At 46.2% G+C, this 21,227-nt stretch overlaps 1 protein-coding gene across 1 annotated transcript in view; it reads right to left on the bottom strand.

Moving 5' to 3' along the window:
* Positions 1–21,227, bottom strand: part of LAMA1 (laminin subunit alpha 1) — a 132,193-nt gene that overhangs the window by 68,724 nt on the left and 42,242 nt on the right. The window contains exons 12-22 of the mRNA XM_060118355.1: positions 20,204–20,364; positions 19,118–19,258; positions 17,700–17,873; positions 16,157–16,258; positions 15,158–15,369; positions 14,071–14,182; positions 11,539–11,649; positions 7,315–7,442; positions 5,747–5,833; positions 4,867–5,078; positions 31–137 (exon numbers count right to left, since the gene is read on the bottom strand). Coding sequence (XP_059974338.1) covers positions 31–137; positions 4,867–5,078; positions 5,747–5,833; positions 7,315–7,442; positions 11,539–11,649; positions 14,071–14,182; positions 15,158–15,369; positions 16,157–16,258; positions 17,700–17,873; positions 19,118–19,258; positions 20,204–20,364 — 1,547 coding nt within the window. The remainder of the gene's footprint in view (positions 1–30; positions 138–4,866; positions 5,079–5,746; positions 5,834–7,314; positions 7,443–11,538; positions 11,650–14,070; positions 14,183–15,157; positions 15,370–16,156; positions 16,259–17,699; positions 17,874–19,117; positions 19,259–20,203; positions 20,365–21,227) is intronic.

The following is a 21,227-nucleotide window of genomic DNA, read 5'->3' as shown; positions in this document are numbered from 1 at the left end:
ATTGTATGTAACGACCAGGAGGCGTCTTACCAGGCACTGGTTACACTGCTGTCCGGTCACGTGTGGTTTGCAGTCACAGAGTCCAGTCTCAGGATGGCAGGCAGCAGAAAGGGAGCCTTGGCCATGGCATTCACAGGCTAACACACACAGAAGGCATATTTGTGCCCATTTCTGGGTACGGCTGTTATAAAATCCCTTAATCCCCAAAGGAGAAATTTTAACATTCATGTTTCAAATCATAAAACAAAATTATTGCTTTGCAGTAACTTGAAAATTTTAGTATTTTTCTGAAGCGTAAGCCAAAATAAGGTTGGTGAAGGGAACCATCACAGAGAAAAAAAATTACTTGAAGCTGTTAAGATAATAATTGGCAAACAAATTTAACCAATTTCATGAATTCTTTGAAATTTTTAAAATGAGCCACCAATGTATATCAACCAATCTTCATTAAAAAACATGCAAAGAAGATTTCAAAATCAATTTAGCCACTTGCTCATTCCAATTATACATATTTAATATTTTAAAGCTCAGTTATAACGACCTAGATAACTAATACTGTACATCATAATTTAATGAACTATTTCTCTGTCCTGAGTCGTGAGTCCTTTGAGGTTCTTACCTTCTGGCCAGATGCTTCCGTTTTATCTACAGCCAGAATATTGATGCTTAAAGCCACAAAGTCCCTCCCTTCTCAAAGTGATTCAAATTAACGGGTCCAAGAACCGTCTACTTCGTACCACAGCTGTCAATATGCGCTTCATTTAAAATCTGTAATATGTTCACTGACAAGCTATCCCAGGACGTGTACCATTTATGAATGGTTGGGCTCGGAAAATGCACACTCTCCGTCCTACGGTATAACCATGTAAGAAAAACGTCACGAATTACCTCAAGCCCTAGCACACGTTGTGTGGCAGCCTTTGTGGGGCAGAGTAGGGGTGGGCACTGGAAAGTGGAAGGCTGATGGTCAGAGGAAAGGGGGTGGGATTCTGCTTCCTTGGTTGACTATGGCCATGTCACTGGGCCTCTCTCCCCTAGTTTTTCCCTTGTGTGTGTGGATCGTGGATTGATGTTCACAGCTCCTGTAGGAGGCTGGTCAAGTGTCATGGGCCCCACACAATGCTGCCCATTCTTGTAGTTTAACTTTTATTTTCTGTTTTTCTGATGCTTTGACTTCTGGGGCCTTGCTGACCCTGGAGAGACAGCCAGGCCCAGGGCTAGTCAACTTCCAGAGACTGTAAACAGCTCACCTGCTGGAATGTCTTTCATATGCAAACCATCCAATCCAGAGCCCACACCCCACGCCTTCCTCACTGGCTCTCAGGTTCCTTTGGGCCCTGACATTCCACTGTCCACCAGTCCTAGTCACGCCAGGGCCTGGCATCAGACAAGAGGCACAGTCCCTAGGCCCCCGGAACGGCTGAAATGATTCAGACTAGCCAGTCCCAGATCTGCTTACCCTGCGCGCCCTTTTCTTCCTGCAGATAAAAGCTCCTGTCCACACTTCCCCTCGTGACCAACCCAGGTGCTTCCCCGTGTAGCCACCCCCATGCTGTGGGGTGTCTCCGTCACCCCCCAACTCTCCCCTGACCTGGCCTCCAGAGTAACAAACTGCCTTTGTGATGGTGGTCCTCTCCTGATCTGCTGGCCTTGCTGTACCGAAATAATAATAAAGCCTGTACTTAAAACCGTCCTCAGCCTCCCACCACTCTTAACTGTCTCCCAGGGAAAACATCACACACTCACACACATTCACTCACACCCCGCCATCCCCCCCCCACCGCAAACCCTTAACTCTCTCTGAGTTTCCATCCCTGACTCTCCCTACCGTCTCCCTCCACTCTTAACTGTCTCCCAGGGAAAACATCACACACTCACACACATTCACTCACACCCCGCCATCCCCCCCCCACCGCAAACCCTTAACTCTCTCTGAGTTTCCATCCCTGACTCTCCCTACCGTCTCCCTCCCTCCCTCCCTCCCTTCCCCTTCACACCACCCAATCTCCCAGCCCAATTCTTGGCCCCTCGGCTGCTACAACTGCTCCTCCTAAAATGTCCAGGACTCCCAGGTGCAGATCCAGTGAGCAGATCCTGCCTCCATCCTGATGCATCTTTCGGTGGGACGGGCCATGGACCCCTCTCTCCCTTTTGAACCTCTCTCTTACCAAGGTTTCGGGACCCCTTCGAAAGGCTTTGGTTTCCTTCCTCTTTCTCCTGTATTTCCCTCTGATCCTCCCTCTCTGTGCCTCACTCAAACACCACCCGTCCTCTGGGGAATATTCCAAGTTCACTTCGAGTATGATCATCACCAAATATTGATGATAATAACAAATCACATTTATCACACACCCGTCAGCTTGTGTCTCCACGTTACAGTCAATATGTGAAATAAATGAATGAACCTTCATAACAAACATACGAGGGAAGTACTATAATTTTCTCTATTTTTGGGTGAGAAGTCTAACACTTAGAAAGGTGATGTAACTAGCCAGAGGTCACACTGTTATTTGCAGTTATCCCTCTATAACAACAATTATAATAGCAATTATTAATAAAAATTGTTCATGTTATAAATAATACTAATTTAAAATAACTGGCAATTACCTTCTGCCAGGTTCTTTACAGGTATTTTAATTCTCAGAAGAACCCCACAATAAAAAATTATACCTACTTAAGTTATTTCGCACAAAGTTTCTTTAATATTAGCGCCCAGAAGGCTTCCCACCACGCTTTTCTCCCTCCACACCACTCTCTGCCCTGGACAACTGTGTCCACAGCCACTACTGCATCTATCACACCAAAGCTGATGTCAGTAATACTGAATACTGGCATTTCTACCGGGTTCACCTAATAAAATATGGTATTATGTTATCGTGTGGAGACTTCTGGGACGTTCATAAGGACCCTTATTATAGACCTGGAAGGATTTCTAGTGAAATATTCAGAAACAGTTGTGGGAATTCATCTCGTCAAAGCTAGGGATTGGGGGAAAAGGAGATAGGAAAAGAATAAAAAGTGTAAATGCTCAGAAACTAGAGAAAGCCAGGCAGGGCCAGCCCATAACCAGTCCAGCTCCCTGGGCCAACAACGTGGACCTAGACCCAAATCCCACCTGTTCTGACCCCCCCACTCCCCCCCACTCTCCACTCATTCCTGAGACCTTCTATTTTATATTTTCCCTTTCATCCCCATGGCAAAATGCTGACGCAGCTTTGTCAGCGTGGATGCACATAAAGGAAAACACGATGGAAAACTTTTAAATATGTTTGAACAACTTGGGTGTCTGAATCCACTTCTTCAAGATTGAATTTTATGTAATCTAAATACAGATCAAATATTTCTGATGAAAACTTAGCATCCTAATCGAGATGGGCTATAAAACACACAATGAATTTTGAAGACAGTATTAAAAAGAAAGAAAACAGTTATTAATAATTTGAAAACTTGATTACATGATAAAATGATAATACTTTCTATATACTGAGTTAAATAAAATGTATTATTAAAATGTATTTCACCTGTTTCTACTTTTTAAAAGGTGGTTACTAGAAAATTTTAAATTACATGTGTGACTTACATTTCTGTTGGACAGCATTGATACAGAAAAATAATAAAAATGACTGCTCTTATTACCAGCAATTGTAATAGCTACCATTTATTTACTGTCAAGAACTTTAAATTTGTCATCCCTGACTTTTCAGAAAGGCCTCAGTGTATACGTATAATTTGGTCCATTTTATGTATGAAAAAATAGTTACTAGGAGAGGTTAATAAAATTTGCCTAATGTCACAGGGCTGGTTGGTGACCAATCCTGGACTCTAAACTAGTCAGACTCCAAAGCCCTGAACCCACACACGTGCCTCTCTCCTACACCATCGTGTGTAGCTCCCAAATAGACTTGGGATTTTCAAGTCTGATTAAATAAATCTCCAACTCTAATCACAGTATTTGGCATAGTGCCTGGGAAGTAACAGACACTTAATAAATGAAAAATGAACTGAGAAATTAATCATCAAGGTTTGCAGTAAGGATGAAAAGAAATACCATGAGAATTGTGAAAGCATTCCATAAACTTTGAAGCTTTATACAATTACCGGTTATCACAATTATCTACCTATGATAACCAGTCAAGGTGCTGAAGGTCTGGTTCATAGGCCCAGGGCAACAGAAGCTTGTCAATCTCTTGACGTGGCCCTAGGAAAACATCTTTTCTGGATCGCTAGCTCCCTCTTGTGTCTCCACGTTGTAACAGCACAGTAGGACCAGCATTTATAGGAAATCATCAAAATAATTTATAATTGTCACTTTTACTCTTCCACTCCTTTTTCAAGAACTGTGTGAAAAAATCTGAGAGCTGTTATCAGCCCTAAGGCTATAAGTCTGTCATTCTAGGAGTCTGAAAATCTGCTTTTCTAAGTAACTGGTTTTACATGGTCTATAATTTCAAGGGTATAAGCAGAGAGCCCTGTCAAGCGACGTGGGGATGGGTGACTCAGGCGCAGACCACAGAGACCACCAGTTTTGGGGGCTAGGGTCTCCCCATTTCCCATTCCACGTCCTGAAATCCCATCTGCCTCACGAAGCCCGTAGCATCTCGCTGACAAACAGGACAGGCTTCCTTCGCCTCCTTAGTCTCTGGGAGCAGTGCCAGCACTCTGTGAAGGACCACTTTCTCCTGAAATGGAAGGGCGCATGCTTTCTAGGCCACCTGACCTTCCTCTGGAGTAACTGATCAAGCTAACCCAGTGCAGATCGGGTCAAGTGACCTCCTGGGCCGAGCGCTTTTTGATGCAAGTAAGTAAATGGATGGAGACTTCACAGGGTGATAAGTAATGGACCCGACCGCCAGGTCACACACTCACCGCGGCAGTTTTTTGCAGTCACGGCATCCCCATAGAACCCGTAGGCACACCTCTCACAGTGGGGGCCCTCGGTGTTCCCAATGCATCTCAGGCATTCTCCGGTGACGGAATCACAGCTCCGGGCCTCCAAGGGGTCCACATTGCCACTGCAGTTACACGGGACACAGGAATCTCCGGGCACGGTTGGGTTTCCAAAGTAACCGTCTGCACATCTATAGAAAAGATTGAGAGAGGGATGCAAACAAATGCGATTACTGTAGACATTACCCCACCATCCAGGGACTCTCTGAGTAGTTAATCCATCACACCGACTCTTTACTGAAGATTTACCGTGAGAGGAATGCTGCTCGAGTTCAGGCATTCACAGATTCTCGTCACTCATTGTGAGGCACGGGGAGGGCATCCAAAAGGAGCCACACATCCCGGGGACATGCTCCGGCCCCAGACAATTCGACCCGCATCCCACCACCCAGCGATGTCACCTCCCACGGAGTCCAGCCAGACTTGGCACCGAGATGTACACGCGGGACAGACAACCCTGGCTTCCAGGCGCCAGAAGACAACTATTAAATCAAACGCCCCCTTGCCTATGGAATCATCCAGAGTAACGGGACAGTCAAACGTATGAACAGAAGTACTGACTCCTGGCAGTTTCCTATTGATACTGATGAAATCTGAGGTTAGCTCAAGGAGATCAAAAAATCCCCAGGGACTTCCAACATTAATTTTTTAATCAATCGACTGGTTTTTCTCTGCGATCCAATGGAATAATAATGACATACCAAAAGCTCTAAAGCCACACTTAACCACACATTTAAAAATAAACACATAGAATTTATAGTAAAAAAATTTTGGAAACCGGTTGAGCGAAGCAGACTACCTCTCGCACCAATCCCCCGCGTATCCCGGGGCGCACTGGTCACAGAACACTTCATCTCCATCGTCGAGGCGGCAGGTGGGGCTGAAACTGACAAAGCAGTAGAAATGAATGCAGTTCTCCAGTGGATGGTGCAGAATTCCTAAACATTAAAATGCTTAGTTTCTACCACTCCTGTCCTTACTTTCACCGCGTGCTCACTCCTTAGCCCAGAACCCAAGGCCCCAGGCCACGCAGCCCGCCCGTGGGCACTGGACACTCCCTGCTCCTGCTCGACCCTCGGCCCGGACTGCGCTTCTCCCCGTCTGCCCGGGTTCACCGGCTCGCCCCCAAGGCCCAGCTCAGCGGTCCCCTTCTCCAGGAGGCCGGCTCCAATGTTCAGGCAGAGTTCCCCTCCTCGAGTTCCCGGGACTGGGCTGCCTGCCTTAGAGCTGCCCACACTGGCCAAGAGCGAGCCCGCTTACAGGACAGAGCCAAGGCGCTGCGCACTTCCGTGAGTGCAACCAGCATCCCCCGAGGCCCCCACGCAGCCTGAGGTCCCTTCACACTCCATGCCTGGGTCTTGGGAGGACCGCGAAGGGAGGCCTGGGGGCCATAGCGAGGCCCCCACGATTTCACCAGAGCAGCCCTGATTGCTGTTTTGTACACTGCAGTTCCAAATAAAAATCCCCGTGAGAGAATCCTCTAGGCGTGGATGGGGGGAGAGTTCTAAAGGGTAAACAGTGAGAGAGGCTTTCAGACCGCTGGCCTGGGGGCACACAAGCCCCAGCATGTTGGTCAAGGCCTTGACTGTAACCGTCCTCCGCCTCCCCTCGTGCTCTGCGCCCCGGGACCACCTGCAGCTCCGCAAACCGACCTGCCCCTCCCGCTGCCGGACCGCGGCACCACTTCTTCACGCCTAGCAGGCCCTTCTCCTCCGCTGCCTTCAAACTCTCTCTCATCCTTCAAGTCTCAGATAGAGAGCTTCCACAGGGAGTCACCCCGCACAGATTCCCTCTGCACAGTGGACCCACTTCGTCTGCCCTCGTGACCGCACTGTGGATTCCATGGCGTCGGCAGCCACGGAGGAACAGTTTGATACTCAGGACACCTACCGTGATGCCCAGCATATACCAGGCGCTCAGTAAAGATTTGCTGAATTAACTAAATGAATTCAGCCCATTCTCAATGAGCCTCATATTTACATATTTGGGTCATTAGCTCAAATACTCCTGAAGCCCAGGAACATGTTTTATTCATCTCTGCATCTCCTCTGCCTCTTAGCCCAGTGGTAGGCACACAATATATACGTGTGAAGGAACTGATGGCCAACATTAGACCAAGGGGAAAAAAGGCCATGCAAATGTCCTTGCCTTCACACAACTTGCCTTACATAATTTAATACATCAAAGTTTTTTTTTTTTTTAAATAAGGGAGAATCTGTTCCTCCATCTCTAATCCCAATTAATTGCCCCAGGGCAAAATTAACAGTCTCATTACACACAGGTCTTGCTCTGAAGATATCAGTGCACATCTGGATGGAGACCCAGGCCACGCGGGGCAGGACCAGCTGGTGGAGGAGCCCGGCTTACTTGTTGGAGGCCGTGGAGAGCGGGCAGGCACACGGCTGGCAGTCCCCAGGGGTCCCTCGGGAAGGCAGCCCGTAGAAGCCGGGCAGGCAGCGCTCGCAGTGGTCCCCAGTGGTGTTGTGCTGGCATGCCTAGGACACACGCATGGAAAGAAGACTCGGACAACTTGAAGTCCAAGTGAAGAAAAAAGGCAAAACGCTAAAGCAAGTCACCAAACTCTCTCATATGAGGAGGGGTTGCCTGTTTCCAGATTCGCTGATAAAATTTTTTAATTTATGTAAACGGGAAGCATAAGACCTTTCATTTCCAACCGTGTCAGAGTAACTTGCAGCAGACTTGCCCTCTGTAGGGACGGAATACAATACATCAAAGAGCTGCTCTCAGACCCTGGACAGTGGAGGTGCAGGATGTGCAGGGAAGGGAGACAGCGGGATGGGTCCTGCAACTGAATGTCTTTCCCCCTGGAGACAGTCCAGGAAATCCTGAATTTATACTAAGGCATGGACAACATCGGAAATGGTAAATACATGAATAAGTACGCAAGATTTCTTTTCCTCATTTAAAGCACCTCTTTAGACAGTGAAATTACCCTGCGTCAGGTGTAGGAGGTGTGCAGGAGATGGGCCCCTGGGCGGCTCCTCTCCTGCCTGTTCCTTCCAGCCTCCTCTTCTCCCGTGACTTGGTCTCCCTATTGCTCCCACCTGGTGCTGATGCCACCCAGAGCTCTCTCCTACGACCTCTGCCCTCCCCTGCCCGTACTCCCAGCCCCAGCCCTGCCTGTGGGCCCTTTCCTCTCACTTCCTCTCCCTTGGGGTCTTCCATGTCTTTTTATACCCCTTCTCTTAAAGCCACTCATTTTACACACATTTACTGGACATGTTTCATCTGACTATTCAAATAGTACTTCCAGTTGCTAACTACATACTTTTCCATCATTCCTGAGATTGATAAAAGTTTTCCCATCTGTTCAATTTAATTGTGTTGCATCCTCTATATCACGGTTTCACCAGTTTTATTTAGGGTTATCCCAGACCAGAGCTTCCAAATTTGAATGTGTATACAGATCATGTGGGTTACACGTTGACTCTGATGCTGGAGGTCTGCGATTTTGAGTTTCTAGAAACGCTTCCAGATGACGCCCATGAGCTTTTCTTTTTTCTTTTCATCCCTCATATGACCTTGGTTTTGATCATTAACCCAAATCTACGCAAAATGCACTGGCCTTGGTAAAGAGCTACATGGTTGTGCTGAAAGAATTATGCAAAATAATTAGTTTCATTAAAATCTATTTGATTATGCTCAATTGCAAATGTCTCTGATTTGCTTTCTTTCCTCAAAGGGCCAGACTGGGTCTTCTTTCTCTTTGGGAAAACTACGATGTAGTTCTGTTGAAAAACCTGCTGAAGGTCTGTTTCAATGCTTTCTCAGGTGGGCGCCAACATCCCTTTAAGTGATGATCCCTGTTGGTGGATCTGGAACATGAAGGGATAGGAATGCTCATCTCCTTGGGGGGCGAGCACATCTTCTCTTGATTGGAAAAGGAAAACCAGGAGGGCCCAAGACATGCACGACTGCATTTTATGCCCCTGTCTTTCCAAAGAAAAGAAATTGATTTCTCCTTGGAGTAAGAGCAGAGAGAGCTCAGAGAAAAGAATAAGGACACAGGTAAACTATGGGCTCTGGGTGGCTGTGATGTGTCAGCGTGGGGTCACTAATTGTAACAAATGCACGACTCTGGGGGGGGATGTTGATAATGGGGGCGTATGAGGATGGGTGCCAGCAGGGGGTAGATCGGAAATCTCTATACCTTCTTCTCAACTTCGCTGTAAACCTAAAACTACTCTAAAAATAGTCTTAAAAAAAAAAAAAACAAGAATAGGAGCACTAAGAATAACTGGAAACTGTTCTCTAATAAAATGTACATAAGGAGTCAACCCCTAGAATCTAGATAACTATATACAAGGCCAGGGGCTATTTACAGCTATGCAAAAGGAAGAAGTAAAGGTTTCTTTTTAAAATAGAATTTAAAAAGCAAAGTAGATTAAACAGATAAGTGATCTTACCAAGTTTTTGTATTTCCCTGTATTCCAATCTAAATTTTTATTACTTTTCTCCTTTAATTACTTCAAAAAGGAAAAATAATAATTTTACAGAGGAAAAACCTGGCAGAGACCCCCCCTTATCCGAGTGACCCAGGCTAATTAACATCCCCCAGAAGAAGCCAGTGGCATCACGGACCCTGACAGCACACACTGGGTGGGCACGTCACCTCAAGGTCCTCTCACCAAAAATGGATAACCTCAACCTCATCACGAGAAAGTGGACCAGCTCCAGCTGAGGGACGGTCCACAGAAGGTCCAAAGATCTCAAATGTGCCCTAGTCCTGAAAACCAGGAACTGTCACAGCCTGAAGGAGGCAAAGCCACTAAATGCAGTATGGGACGGTAGGTTTGATGCTGGAAAGGAAAAGGATGAAACCTGAATGGAATCTGACATTTAGTTGATGGGACTGTGCCATGTTAATTTCTGAGTTTTGATAACCATACAGATTGTGTAAGATGAGCATCCGGGGAAACAGGGCGATGCTTACACGAGAACTCTCTATCCTATTTTTCTAAGCTTTCTGTAAATCTGAAATTATTCCTTAAAAAATTTTAAACTATAAAAATTATTTCTATTTTCTATACTTAGAGCTTTAAGGCTATTTAGCATCTTCACTTTCGTAGAAGAATATATTTTTGGAAATATATATTAACAGAAGCATGTGCAAATCTTCTTCTAGCCTGCCTGTCACTAAAGCCATAGGTGGTACAACCATGACCTGCTGACCACCCCCACGTGTTGGCAGAGGCCTCCAAACCCAAATGGCAGGGGGAGAGAGGTTTTAAAAAAGCAGCGACCAGGACTTCCCTGGTGGTGCAGTGGTTAAGAATCTGCCTGCCAATGCAGGGTACACGGGTTCGATCCCTGGCCCGGGAAGATCCTACGTGCTGCAGAGCAACTCAGTCCGTGCGCCACAACTACTGAGCCCACACGTCACAACTATTGAAGCCCAAGCACCTAGAGTCCGTGCTCTGCAATAAGAGAAGCCACCACAGTGAGAGGCCCGTGCACCGCAACTAAGAGTAGCCACCACTCGCCGCAACTAGAGAAAGCCCGCACGCAGCAACGAAGACCCAACTCAGCCAAATAAATAAATTAAAAAAAAAAAAAAAAGCAGTGACCTCCCTTCCTTGTGGGAAGTTGCACCTGAGGAACTTATTCTAGAGGGACTGAGTATGCGTGCAAACATCATTCCACGCCATCCTACAGACGCTTCACTTACAGAACAAAGACATGGACAAAGAACAAAACAAAAGCTGTACTTGCAGAGAAAAAGAAAAATTAGGCTCTAGAGAGAAAAAGCAATCAGCGGCATCATGCCGATATCTTCCCCATGGGTCTGATCGTTAATTTTTCCTAACCCTGTGACTCAATCAAGCTCTTTTGGAAAAAGCATGATCCTTTCCCTGTGCAGTGAATAGGGTTCAGCTGATTACCATATGCATTCACGCCATCTCTGAGCAGTGAATCCATTAGAACCCAGGAGTGTGGCCTGGCTCCCAGGCATAAGAGCCTAAAAGAATTCCTGACTGAAGTGAAAAAACAAGTCTTGCCCTGTATCTGCCCCAAAGTTCATTCTCAAGATTAACTACATATTTGCTAAGCCCTATTTCAACTCCAACTGCATGAAAGAGGTACTTGTTTGCAGAGTTTATCTGAACTAACATCTATGAAGCATTATATATTATACAAATGAGTGAGATTATTAGAAATTTTTATCATTTCTCTTACGATATACTATGTAATATAATGTTAAAATCTACTAGCACTTGCGTTTAAAAGATCTGATCATTTTTATTTAATCAGTGGATGTTTTCTCCATTATATATATTGCTTTTTAATCTTGCGAAGCAAATCATTACTTATTGTTCTAATAAAAAACCTGCGGTGAAATTATACATCTCTTTTCTGCTATCACCAAAGCAACTTTTCTTCACAAAAAAAAAAAAAAAGGAAAAAAGCAGGAAACATTTTACGACTTAAACTTAAACCTGCAGATTTCCTCTGGGGTCCACAAGGGCAGGGATATTCCCCGTGGAGGAAGCTTCTTTTTTTATCACTTCTGTACAGTGAGGGCTTCAGGGTGGGGGGAAGGCGTGCACTCAGGGTCTCAGCCAGACTCACAAAGCAAACGCCATGAACGTCACACTCAGCTGCGTGGCCGTGGCATTCACAGGGTTGACAGATTCCTCCAAAGAGTATTCCATCCACGCGGTAATAGCCAGGGAGACAGGACTGCAAAAGAAGGACGGGTGACTATCCAGGTGAAGGCAAATTTACACAAAACGCAAATCATCTTCTTCCCAATACGTTAGAAACATAAACCGCTCAATTTTCCATGAATGGAAACTTATTCTTTTTGCCCAAACGTGCCATAAAAGGCACCCATATTAAGCATACGATTCAATGATTTTTTGTTAGTAAGTTTACTGAGTTGTGCAACCATCACCATAATCCAGTTCCTTATATATTTTAAAGGTAGAAACATGCACACAAAAATGTAACGGCTATGCAGTGAGTCAGTGCACATCATAGCAGTTTTCCACTGCAATATTCTTAGAAATCATGTAACAACAGCCTTTTAATCAAGGCCGTTTCAATCAAGGGGATTTATTTCTCTCAACACTTTTTCTTTTGCTTAAAATTTAGTAAATGTTGCCGTCAAAGTGTTAAATGCAGGTCTGCGTCAAACGGCATCAGCTTAAGAGAGCAAACGTTGCAGGTGAGCTTCCCTCTGGCCATGCGTTGGACAGGCAACATGGGCGTTCAGGGGCAGGGAGCCACCCCGGACACTGTACTTCATGTCGCCCTTGTGACGACCCTGAGAAATCGGCTCTCTATCTGATAGACTTGGAATCCGGAACACGGCGCGTTAGCTACGGTCCATGGCACCCGTGCGGTGATTCCTTGCCAGGTGTGCACACCTCCAAGACCCATGTCCACGGGCTGCCCGGGGCCACAGCAGACAAGAAACGCATCCAGAGTGCAGACCGGGGAGTAATTAATTTGGAGGCTGGCGCACTCCCTTGGGGGCATGGGAGGAGGGTGTGTGGATTTGCTTTTTATTGTCCTAAGAATTCTTCAAGAGCATTTCATTATAGTAATAATATATAATGCCTTCATTCACACTGACCTTGGGAAAGTCCCCTGCCACCTCCCCCAACAACCCCGCTCCGCAGCCAGGCTCCCCCGGGAACAGTGGACTTGTCTACAGACAGGCACTGAGCAGGCAGCTGCCTGGGGGTCTGTGTCGCGGCTACAGGGCTCCCCCAAATTCCATTCCCAACCAATAGCTGCCTGATTCTTTAAGTCAGCTTCTGAGTAAGAGCTGGATAAAAGTATGAGTTCTTCTGCTTAACACAAACTCTTGCAAAGGAGTCTTGAGCTGCCTATGTGATGCTTGAGCCATCAACCCAAGCACACCAGCACTTCCGGGAACAAAGCCCCGCCCACTTGTTCTCTAGCAGCAGCTGCTTCCTGCTGTCCCCTCCCAGTCCAGCCGGCTGGGCTCCCACTTCCACGGTTGTCCCTGCTCTACCTGTCGCTCTCCTAAGCCCACATCCACATACTATGAGGTGGCCTGAGGGTCATTTATCCATTAAGCACTAGGCCCGCAGGGATTAGGACTTATGGACATTTGCTGGTCCTAAAAATAAATGAGATGTAAAAATAAGTTCATTGGTCCCGACCCTGTGGCCAAAAAAAATCTTGCAAAATATTTAAAATAGAAATAAAAATATTTAATTAAATATGTACACCACGAAGCTTTAGGCCAACTTTATTAACTGCAAAGCTAATAAAGAGAGAAACATATTATAGATTAAATGTTCTCACTTTGTAAAAATGCTTGCCAAGAAATCACAGCCAATGACAAATGTTCACAATCACAGTCAGTCATGGGCTCGTGAGAGGCAGGACCTCATGGCAATTAGCAGGGGTGAAGTTCAAAGACAACTTCCTAGCTGTGTGACCTTGGTCAAGTTACTTAACCTCTCTGTGTCTCCGTTTCCTAATCTACGGAACAGAAAGTATATGAAGGGCCTACCTGATAGGACTGTTGTAAGGGATTAAATGAGGTAACATATGGAAGGGGCTCAGAATAGTGCCAAATGCGTAGAAAGTTCTCAGTAAGAGAGAGTTACTATCAATATGTCCAAATAATTTCAAAAAATATTTCAAAATTTTTAAGCGACAGATTACTTTCATCCATGACTGCAAGTATAGTTTCATATACTGCATATGTGAGGTACAGCCCACCTAAGTAACATAGCCTGGGGCCATCAAAGGTCTCCAAAAAAGCCTGGCTTGTCTAAAGCTTTCCGGGGTCGCATGTTGGTAATTGGTAAATGTTCAAATACAATCAAATCCAATCCTCCTTAGAAATGCAAAATATGGCATGGGTGTTTCAACTTTCCTGTTGACTAAGCAGGACAGTGACACTTACTTAGGGTATTCCCAGAGGCCCCAGAGGAATTAGATTTCCTTAAACAATGTGTTTCCAAAGTTCCAAGAGCCTCCAAAAGTCTGATGTTTAGAAACACTGGGTTTCCAAAGTTAAAATTCAAACACGCATCACGACGTCAGCTTCAATGTGCTTTTCCCCCAACCCCGTAGGAAGGAGAAAAGGAAGCAGACAGGAAAGGGGAGGTGTGTTACCTCACAAGAGATGCCCGCATAGCCTTGGGGACACTCGCAGTGCTCCACCTCCGTGGCCAGGGACAGGTCTATAACGTTAGGGCTGGCTGTGTCCAGAGAGACAGAGTCCAACCTGCAAACAGACAAACCGGCAGGGCCATTACAGGACTTACACACTCGCACACGGCATCTAACACCTCAAAGAAGACGAATGCCTAAGAAAGATTTAATTCAAACAAAATGGTGATGTGATTTTTGTAAGTAAGGAAAGATTTTCACAACAGTACACTTTCTGGGAGCTGTCATTAGTCCCTGGAAATGCCTTGGACATTTGGTGCAAGGCGAGCTGCTGTCCATACACAGCCGTGGGAAGGCTCTGAGAAGCCCGTTCCGAAGAATGAACTCCAGAAGAACGAACCCATGCAGTTGAACTCTCCCTAGTGCAGAGAGATCGTCCTGAATGTGCAGTTCTCTGTTTGCTTTAGCTGCATCCAACATGTATGCTTCGCCTAGCATTGCCAGAAACTGACCTTCTCAAAGTAACAAAACGACTAAGGATGGACTCATGAGCTTAAATAGTTTGTGAAAACCTAAGACCATTAACATCAGGAAGGTGAAAACCAGATGAACACAGTTAACAACCGTCACCTCATTGTGCGTTTCTCAAAAATCCACCCTGAAAGTTTCTGATCCCAACGCCAAGTCTATCTCCTACTAGATACGTTTGTCATGGACAACAATTGTTATGCCTTTGATAACATTATAGTGATAAAAAATAATTCCAAGACAGTTCCGTTAGCTGTGCCCTTAAAATAATCAAGTAAGGGCTTCCCTGGTGGCGCAATGGTTGAGAGTCCGCCTGCCGATGCAGGGGACATGGGTTCGTGCCCCGGTCCGGGAAGGTCCCACATGCCACAGGGCGGCTGGGCCCGTGAGCCATGGTCGCTGGGCCTGCGCGTCCGGAGCCTGTGCTCCGCAACGGGAGAGGCCACAACAGTGAGAGGCCCACGTACCGCAAAAAAAAAAAATCAAGTAAAGTATATCCAGCTTAAAATATATGATAATAAAGAAAAGATCACCTACGTTTTCCCTCCTTTTCAGTACACACCTGTAAAGAGCCATCTTTGCAGAATTGTAGTTGGCTCTGATCAAGAGATGTGTCACGTTGGCAAGCACGGTCATCAGCTGGTCGCGGTCTACCTCCCTCCTGCTATGAAAATCTCGGAAGTGCTCAGGCACGAGTCTAACCACGTTCAAGTGCTCTTCATAGGGCTGCAATAACAGGCCCTCTGCCTGGGTGCTTAAAGTGAGCCCATTCCCCTACCATTTAAAAACAAGAGGAAATATATTCATAATTCAATTTCATGATCAAACACTAAAAGCAGATTTTGTATTCAGCCACGTGGCTTTTCATTTGTGTGCAGGTTTTTGGCAAACGTGTAATGATGTCCATAGACCTTGGTCCAGAACAACCAGAGAAAACATATCACTATTTTCCCCTCAGAGGGATTTGGATAAGTCTAAAGACTGTGCCTGTGCTGGGATCTCAGAAAAGAGACAGTCATGCACTAGCCCACAGTTTCTCTCAAAGCAACCAAGCTGACACCTCTCATCCTTTTGTTAATTGAAGCAGAGTTCATTTACAGTGTTTCAGGGGTACAGCAAAGGCCAAGGCCTTGCTGGGTCTTTTTGTGATGGGAGTGAGGATACAGGAACAGGGACAGAGGTGGAGGAGAAAAATGACAATGCATCTCCGGTCCCCACACAGCCAGACACTGCTGCTTAGTCATTCACGTGGGGAGGACGCTACAGGAGGGGAGGAGGGACCCAAAGGGCCTAAAAGGAAGTCCCAACATCGAGGAAAAACTCCTCTCCCTCTAAACTGTGAATAGACAGGTCAGCTATAGGAGCAAGCGAAGAGCTACAGGCACTGCCCTGAGGCAATTCTGGAAATTCTGCCTCGGCGGAGTCCAGACAGGCAAAGCACCGCTGAATGGCCACCTGGCCCTGAGCTCCTGCCACTACGGCCTCACTTAGCCACCTTCAGTCACAAAGCTACGGCCCCACGAAGCCCTCGGCTCTAGCAAAGCGATGCGAAAGCAATTACCTTAATGATGACGTCGGCGTGAGACATGGGGTCACCGACCGCCGTCTCCACTGGGACCTCGTAAGACACCACGTACTTCAGGAATCCACCAAACGCCGTCAGCTGGAATGTTTAAGTGACAATGAGCACCGAGGGGAAGGATCATAGCCCTTGGTAAGGGGACATGGTCACTAGGATCCACCTGGCAACAACTAGGCTGCGAGATGTCCCAGAGGCCACAATACGTAAGGATTTCACATTAAAGGCAGTGGAAAGGAAGCACGTTATACGAATATTCTGTTTAACTGATACCATTTCGTGATACCACGAAATGTAGGATACTGTCTAAATGCACAGAAAAAAATGTACTCCTTCTTAGAGACTCCGAGGTAAATTACTCTGAACTTGTGCTAGTCCCACGATAGACCTTTATTTCACTTAAGGACTTTAGGGGGCGGGGAGTGTGATCCAGGACTACAATCTGAACACCGGGTCTCACTGCCCTGCTTACAGGAGGGCAACAGCGACATGTGTGATCAGCTAAAGGAAGGACGAAGGATTTCCTTCCTGATCAGACATCCTTTAACGTAAAAGAGAGATTTTCTTTCTGCCAGCTATGCTACAACGTTCAGAATCCAATCTCTGCACCATAAAATTGGAGAGGTGCTCTCCAGACATGAAAACAAAGCAAAACAAAACTATTGAATTTTGGTGATAAGATCCCATTCTAAATAGAAAATGTCTTCTAAGATTATGCTTTGATGGGAAAAGTAATCATTTTCAAACATAAACACTACTTAAACATACACAAAACAGCTATAAAATTAAAATATAACCATCAAATTAACTGGAAATGTACCACGGTACAAGACCTACACTACATATACCATGACTTCAAACAAACCAAAGGCCTGGTTAAGGTGAGCAGGGAGCTGTAGGTATTGAGAGAGATTCCACTGAATATATTTTCAGATCGATCAGAGTCTGGAGGGAAGCTGCCTAATTGGTGAGGAGGGACAGGACCATGTCATTGAAGGGAGAGGTTAAATCGTAGCCACCAACTTCCCACTTTGTGGAATCACCTTTGAGCATTTTCTTACAATGGAATGGATTCTATCTGTTCTTAAACATGAACTTCACGTGAGCAACAATCATGATAAAGAAGCAGGGGGCAGTGCAAGGGTTCCTGCACACCTTTCCCAGGGGTGTTCTATACGCCAGGTAAGACAGGTACATGGCTGGCTCCACAGGGCAGGGATGCGAGAGACCTTCACAAAGGCCCAGGTGACCCAGGAACCCAGAGCAAAACAGAAGGTCTGTCAGGAGAGGGGACAAGATTTCAAACAACAGACCACCTTCGATGGGGCCAAGAAGGACACAGGTTCGTATTTTCAAGATGCAATAAAGTCTAACAAGGCTAAAAAGACCATGTGAGTCAGGTGTCAGTAAACGCTATGTGATATTCTGCTCAACTCAAAAGAGACCAACGACAGTACTTGAAAAGCCAACACAAGGTCTTCCTGTGCTCTGAGATCTCTGTCCCACACACCGGCTCTGGAAGTACCTTGTTTCCCAGGTAGGCCTCTGGGGCCGACCAGTAATACTGGGAGGTCAGCCTCTGCACCACCGCCGAGCTGTTGATGCTGATCTGGTGACGCCCACCCAGCGCGTCCTGCTGGGACCGGAGCTGGTTGGAACTGACCAAGTCGGTGACCAGCCAGCCGGACATATCTTTCACCTTAAAAAAGTTCCAAGAATTTTAGAACATGAAATCGAAGTCCCCTTAGGTTTCACCCAGCCCAGTCTTAGTATCTTCACCGTGCGGGGACAGACCCAGACAGCTCGGCGAGGACGGCGCCAACACACGGTGGCCCGTGCACTGGTCAAAGGACCCGGAAAACCTGAGAACGGGCCACACGTCCCCCAAACCCAGGTCAATTAGAAGCAAAAAATGAGCAAAACCGTAAAGGCCACAGGTATATATCTTAGATTAAAAAACAGCAAAGAGGGGCTTCCCCGGTGGCGCAGTGGTTGAGAGACCGCCTGCCGATGCAGGGGACGTGGGTTCGTGCCCCGGTCCGGGAAGATCCCACATGCCGCGGAGCGGCTGGGCCTGTGAGCCAGGGCCGCTGAGCCTGCGCGTCCGGAGCCTGTGCTCCGCAACGGGAGACAGTGAGAGGCCCGCATACAGCAAAAAAAAAAAAAAAAAAAAAAAAAAAAAAAAACCAGCAAAGAACTCAATAAACGCATTGAACACAGTGTCTCTGACTAACTCTGACTTCGTTGTTGCCCCCTGCTTGTTAGCCAAATGCCAAAAACCGTATAAAACAACCTCCAGATCCTATCCTCCCAATTTGTCACCTACGTAGAGATGACAGGAGATCACCCACAGGAACGCACCTCATTCTCAAGTACTGATCCGAATCCCCCCTCCCCAGACGTGGGTAAGGAGGAGGAGGGAGGGGAGGAGGGAGGGTCAGGGAAGAGCCCTAACCTCCAGCCATCACTCTGTCCTCCCTAGGACCCACTCAGCACTCACCCAGAACTCGATCTCCCAGAATTCTCGATTCCCCAAACAAATGGAGTACCCTGCCTCTCCTCAAAAACTGTGCCACCTGCTGCGTTCCCACCTCACCCGCTTCTTCGAGCTAGAACATGCTGCATGTCCCCAGGTCCTGCTGTGCTTCCCGGCCTGAGGCCGGGGTGGGGCTGGTGGGGTAAGATCTGACCCCACAACCCCATGCATTTCTCCACAGAAGAAATGTACACACGATGCACTCTGCAATGCCGCAGCATCCTATTGCTTCCATAGGAAAATGTATGAGGGAACAAACACATGATCTAGGAATCTCAGTGACACGTTGGTAAGTGCACAGCCTTTGATCCACGCCAACGTCGGTCCAAGGGATGAGAGTGGTGTTACAGAAAGGACAGCCTCATCACTTTCTGACACAGTTCCTGGCTCTCAAAAGATGCCCCCACCTGACTGATGGGCCAGGAGAGGCTGTTGCAAACGTCAGAGACACCAAAGCAGAAGCATTCCGAGCAGCCCTGCGGGTTCCTTTCCTCCAAGTTATAGAATCCCGGTTTGCATCGATCACAATGTTTCCCCTCAACATTCTCCTGCAAATTGGAGTCAAAAATTAGCTTTTGAAACCAATAGGTAGACAGACTAAAACGACATTAACATGACATTAGCAAGAAAGATGTCTGGCGATCCAGAGACACAGGTAAACAAAAAGACACTCAAAGTCAATGCGAAGCCTCATGATGTCACGATTCCCAGATAGTCTGAAATACTTATCATGCGATTTTGTAGTCAAGACTGAGGCTAGGGATCTTAGAGCTTGGTCCTTATATTTAAAGGGCTTTTTCGTGTTGTTTTGTTTTAAATCTTCTATGTTTGCTGATCTTTCAAGCATTTTAAAATCTGAAGAGGACTATGTAACTGTCTTGTTAATAAATGCTCAAGGTAATTTTCCATCATTCGTAATGTACCCAAGACTCTGCTTACATGGGAAGGAGCACAAGACACAGCCAGAAGTCCGCTGACTTACGGGGAGATGGTTATTAGTGTCAGGTAACCAAAAACACCTCCCTGGCACCAGATTCATGCATCGCTTATCATTGTGCAATTCTTTTTTAAGAGAAGTCCAAAATAATCTATCTGCCTTTAATTAATGTTCTTAGAAATGTAGTGTTTACTTGGTTCTCCTGTAAACATTAAAGCTTAAAAAGGATGTCACAGAAGAGGCATTAGGCCAAGGCCTAAGAAAAGCAGTATTTGGTTTCAACCAGGAAGTCACAGAAATACTTCTGGAGTATCTGGCCATCACCCAGAAGGCACCAAAAAAGAAAATCAGGTGCCCATCTAAGTCCAAAGACATATGCTGTGGCCAGTTCACTGTGACATAACGTCATGCTTCTCAGGAAGGCTCGGGGGAAGGGATAGTTCCACTTACACCTCGATGGTTTGCTTAGGACCTGATCATCTGAGCCAATGAAATGCATCCCATTTTCAGGAAACCTCAAAGGAAACTCGGGGGCAGCTTTAACCTCCACACATACCTTACAGAGACAAGCCTCGGAGCAGGGTTCCTCGTTCACGCTGCCGGCTGGGTTACAGTCACAGGGCACACACGCAGGGTAACCCTTATAACCAAACTGGCAGCGATCACATTTTTCTCCCGCGTAACCTTCCTTGCATGGACACTGACCCGGCCACTTCCCTGCGAAGTAAAATGGCAAAATGACCCAACAGGAAGGTAAAAGAGGTTTAAAGCAGGGGTTGGCCAACTATTTCTGTAAAGGGCCAGCGAGTAAATATTTTAGGCTTTCTGGCCACAGTCTCCGTTGCAACTATTCAACTTTGCCCATATTGCTTGAAAGCAGACACAGATAATACATAAACAGATGGGTATAGCTTTATTTATAAAAAACAGTGGTGCCAGATATGGCCCATAGACCACAGTTTGACAACTCCTGGTTTAAAGAAAGAAAAGAGAGAGATGGAAAGCACAGAGGCTGGTGGGAATGTAAAATGGTGCAGAAGGTTTGGAAAACCATTTAGTACTTCTTCAAAATGCTAAGCATAGTGTTACCATAAGATCCAGCAATACCATACCTAAGTATTTAGCCAAGAAAAATGGAAACATACATCCTCCCAAAAACTTGTACATCAATGTTTGTAGCAGCATTATTCACAACAGACAAGAAGTCAAAACAACCTAAATATTCATCAACCAATGAGTGGATAAGTTAAACATGCATACAGTGGAGTAATATTCAGCAATCAAAAGGACTGAAGTACTCACACGTGCTACATGGATGAACCTTGAAAACATTATGCTCAGTGAAAGAAGCCAGTCACTAAAGACCACATATTGTATGGTTCTATTTATATGAAATGGCCAGAATAAGCAAATCTCTAGAGAAAAATTAGATCAGTGGCTGCCTAGAGCTTGGAGTTGGGGCAAAGGGATGGAGGAAAACAGGCAACAACTGCCAATGGGTAAGGGGTTTCTTTATGGGGAGATGAAAATGTACCTATATTGGATTGTGGTGATGGCTGCACCCATGAATATGCCGAAAC

The sequence above is a fragment of the Mesoplodon densirostris genome, chromosome 15, assembly GCF_025265405.1.
Source record: "Mesoplodon densirostris isolate mMesDen1 chromosome 15, mMesDen1 primary haplotype, whole genome shotgun sequence".
Taxonomy (NCBI): domain Eukaryota; kingdom Metazoa; phylum Chordata; class Mammalia; order Artiodactyla; family Ziphiidae; genus Mesoplodon; species Mesoplodon densirostris.
The sequence above is the reverse complement of the archived record's forward strand: the minus strand, read 5'-3'. Positions and strand labels throughout refer to the sequence as shown.